The following is a 3,757-nucleotide window of genomic DNA, read 5'->3' as shown; positions in this document are numbered from 1 at the left end:
TTTTGTAAAAATAGCCCAAAAAAATGGAGCAAACTAAAAAAAAAAAGGGGGGGGGGGGTTTAAAAACACTTTTAATATTTAAATTGCAAGGATTCTTATCGTTAAAAATATGGTTAAAGTTCAACTAAAATTCTTACCCATAAGAATGGATAAATGGAAAGGAATCAAATTTGTTTTTAAAAAACTGTAAAGAATGATGATTGATTAGTTAGTAAAAGAATTTTACGGTTAAGTGGAAATAGTTTAAATACTAAATTGTTACAAATAAAAAATTACATTTCAAACTAAATTTGATTAACCAAATTGTAACTTAAAAAATAAAAAATAACGAAAAATTAATTAAGAAGTTTGACAAAATATTATTTTATTTTAGAAATGTAGGAAAATAATATTTAAAATTAAAAAAAAAAAGACAAAAAAAAAAAGAAAAGAAAAGAAAAGAAAAGAAAAGGAAAGGAAAAAAAAAAAAAAAAAAAAAGGATAATTGGATTAGAAGAAGAGAAGGGGTTGAGAAATTAGAAGAGAGTATTATTATATGTGTGGTAGTGGTAGCTGTAGATTTCATTTTATCGCTTTTTAAAGTTGAAAGAAACTAAGAAATTCCTCAAAAATTGAAACAAACTCTCAACAAAAAGAAAACTTCTCCTTTCTCTCTCTCCCTCTCTCTCTGCCTTTAATGGCGGATTGAGCTTCTTCAACTATTACACGTATAGAAGGGCAAGAACGAGAAGCACAAGAAGAACCCAAGAAGCTTAAGCCTTTTCAAATCAAACATGCCAACTTCCATTTTCAATCATCTTCCTCCCTTCTAGCCGACCCCCCACTCTTTTTCTCTCTTCTTTCTTCCTCCACTATTCCAACACTTCTTCCATGGCCAAAACAGGTGTCTTTGATTCTGATCCTACTGTTATCGGCAAAGCCACTGAGTTGAAGAAAGAGTTACAAACACTCATTCTTGCTATCATTGATGACGACAATTACTCCACCGACACCATCGATAACGCTAAAGACATCCTTTCTGCTCTCAAGGAACTGAAACTCAGGAAGAGATCCCGTTCTTCTTCTAATCTTTTCCACAATCTCATTTCTCCCCAAGAATTTCGTTGTCCTCTTTCTAGAGAACTCATGAGAGATCCTGTCATTCTCTCCACTGGCGAGGTTTGTCATCATTTCTTTTTCTTTTATTTTCTTTTCCTTTTTACCTTCATCTTCTAGGTCTTGTAATTAATTCCTAATTCTCGGTTCTTGCTTCTTTGTTCTTGACAAGATTTTTAGCCTTTTGGATTACGATTTTTAATTTTACTTGTTGTATGTTTATTGACATTGCATCTTTTGTATTTTTTTTTTTTTAAATTTAAATGAATTTAAACCCTTTGTATTGGATCTTCTGTTACTCTTAATTGTATAGAATAGAGTAGGAGGACGAGACGTTCTTGATGGATCTTTTGTTATATTATATGTATGGTTTTGGTTTTGGTGGGGACTGGATATGGATATGATCTTCTTGCCCATTATTATGAATCGTTTGATTTTCATTTCATTATGTTGGTTTTTGAGTTTTCTTCTTCTTATTTGCAGACATATGACAGACCCTTCATTCAGAAATGGTTAAATTCAGGGAACAGGACTTGCCCTAGAACTCAACAAGTTCTTTCGCACACCGATCTCACTCCCAATCACTTGATTCGTGAAATGATCTCTCAGTGGTGTGCAACTCGGGGAATTGAGTTGCAAGATCGTGTCCGTGTTCATTATCTTGATGACGATGTCATAACAGAGGCTGATCGAGACCGTTTTCTCATGTTACTTGAGAAAATGTCTATGACAATATCTGAACAGAAAGAAGCTGCAAAGGAGCTACGAATGTTGACGAAGCGAATGCCTTCATTTCGAGCACTTTTTGGTGAGTCCCTTGATGCCATATCTTTGTTGCTTAGTCCACTTAGTGGAGATAAGTCACAAAGTAATAGTAATATTCACACGGATCTGCAAGAAGATGTGATCACAACCCTCTTGAATTTGTCGATCCATGACAACAACAAGAAGCTTGTTGCTGAAACACCCTATGCAATACCTCTTCTAATGGAAGCGTTAAGATCAGGAACCATGGAAACAAGGAGCAATGCAGCTGCAGCCCTATTTACTCTATCTGCTCTCGACCCAAACAAAGCAATCATTGGGAAAGCTGGTGCCTTGAAACCACTTATCGAGCTTTTGGACTTGGGGCATCCATTATCAATCAAAGACGCTGCTTCAGCAATATTCAATCTTTGTATACTTCATGAAAACAAAGCAAGAGCCGTGCGTGATGGTGCAGTTCGAGTGCTTCTGAAAAAGATCATGAGCCAGATGCATGTTGATGAGTTGTTGGCTATTCTTGCAATGCTATCATGCCATCAAAGAGCTATTGAAGAAATTGGAGAACTAGGAGCTGTCCCGTTCTTACTCAGAATTATCAGGGAAAGTTCTTGTTCACGTAATAAGGAAAATTGCATTGTGATCATCCATTCTGTCTGCTTATACGATCGAACCAAATGGAAGGAAATGAGGGAAGAAGAGAAATGCTATCGAACCATCTCTGAACTTGCTCAGAATGGGACTTCAAGGGCAAAGAGAAAAGCCAGTGGCGTACTTGAAAGAATAAACAGGGTAGTTAATATGACCCATACCGCCTAATGAAATTCCTCGGCATTAAAAACTTGTAGATTCTGCATCTAAATCCAGCACTCTCCGTCTTTGCTAAGACTCGGTCGTCTGTTTGGATAATCTTCAATCATCTTTTTTTTTTTTTTTTTTTTTTTTGTATATTCTCTTATCCTGTGGAGTCTAATGTTAGATTTCACTGCCAGGTTCATCAGTTTAGTCACTGTGAATAAATGTGAAGTGAGTTCTATTGATAAAGGTTCTGTTTTAGTTTTTGCTTTCTTCTTTTGATATTGTTCATTTTGTCACTCCTGCGCTTTACAAATGCTAGTTTTTCTCATCTTTCTCTGTTTTATTGAATTGAACTGCTGATAACTGATAAGTTTAGAGCCTGTTCAATAGGAAGTGAACAAATGTGATTGGAGAGAAAAAGAGTAGGATATCATTTGTTGCATTGCATATGTTCCTAGGTGGTACCAAATGGGATCTCAAACATTGGACAAGAAAAGTAATGTGCATCATTTTGGATGGTGTTTGTGATATCTCTACTCGTAGTGTGTGGACCCTTTGAAGGTGAAAGGAATAGGAACATGGGATGCGTTAACACCTTTTTGTGAAGATAGTTCACTCTTTTAACCACCTCCCTTTTTGTTCATAGTGGAGTGAACCCTTAGACTTACCCCAACATCTCTTGAATTGCTTTATAGATTCATTGTCCGTTTCGTTCATTCTCTTCTCCCCCACCGGTGACTTTCACATTTTCAATTTATTCCATAACAAAATTTGGTGGTCTACAAATGTGGATTCAACGTAAATGACATAAATAGTAAGACTGATGAGTGATAAAGGTTCGATCTCCTCCCACTTAATGGTAAGGTACAAATAATGAGATGAAAATATCAATTTTATTTAGTTTGAAATAGTGAGATGAAATCAAAGCAGTTTGGTTTCCAGTTCCATTTTATTTCGAGAAAAGTCGATTCATGTCGCTGCTGCCAGCTTCATGTTTGGATTCTTTTACTAAATATTCTCTTTTATTTACCCTTCATTTACACATTTATAATTATATCATTTTCAAAGGTCAGATGGACAAAAACAAAAAAAAGACTTGAAT

The 3,757-nt window shown here is 35.3% G+C and overlaps 1 protein-coding gene across 1 annotated transcript; it reads left to right on the top strand.

Annotated features, from left to right (window-relative positions):
* Window positions 1-542: 542 nt before the first annotated feature.
* On the top strand, window positions 543-2,928 carry LOC103499224 (U-box domain-containing protein 9). Its single transcript, XM_008462172.3, has 2 exons — window positions 543-1,158; window positions 1,579-2,928. Exons 1-2 carry the CDS (start codon window positions 871-873, stop codon window positions 2,674-2,676), a joined length of 1,386 nt encoding a protein of 461 aa, XP_008460394.1. The 5' UTR covers window positions 543-870; the 3' UTR covers window positions 2,677-2,928.
* The last annotated feature ends 829 nt before the right edge of the window (window positions 2,929-3,757 follow it).

The sequence above is a fragment of the Cucumis melo genome, chromosome 4 (genome assembly GCF_025177605.1).
Source record: "Cucumis melo cultivar AY chromosome 4, USDA_Cmelo_AY_1.0, whole genome shotgun sequence".
Lineage (NCBI taxonomy): Eukaryota > Viridiplantae > Streptophyta > Magnoliopsida > Cucurbitales > Cucurbitaceae > Cucumis > Cucumis melo.
This window is presented reverse-complemented; position numbering and strand designations above follow the sequence as displayed.

Coding starts and splice junctions, on each gene's coding strand:
- LOC103499224 (XM_008462172.3), top strand. CDS start 871: ATGGCCAAAACAGGTGTCTTTGATTCTGATCCTACTGTTATCGGCAAA. Junction 1,159..1,578: donor TCATTCTCTCCACTGGCGAG/GTTTGTCATCAT, acceptor TCTTATTTGCAG/ACATATGACAGACCCTTCAT.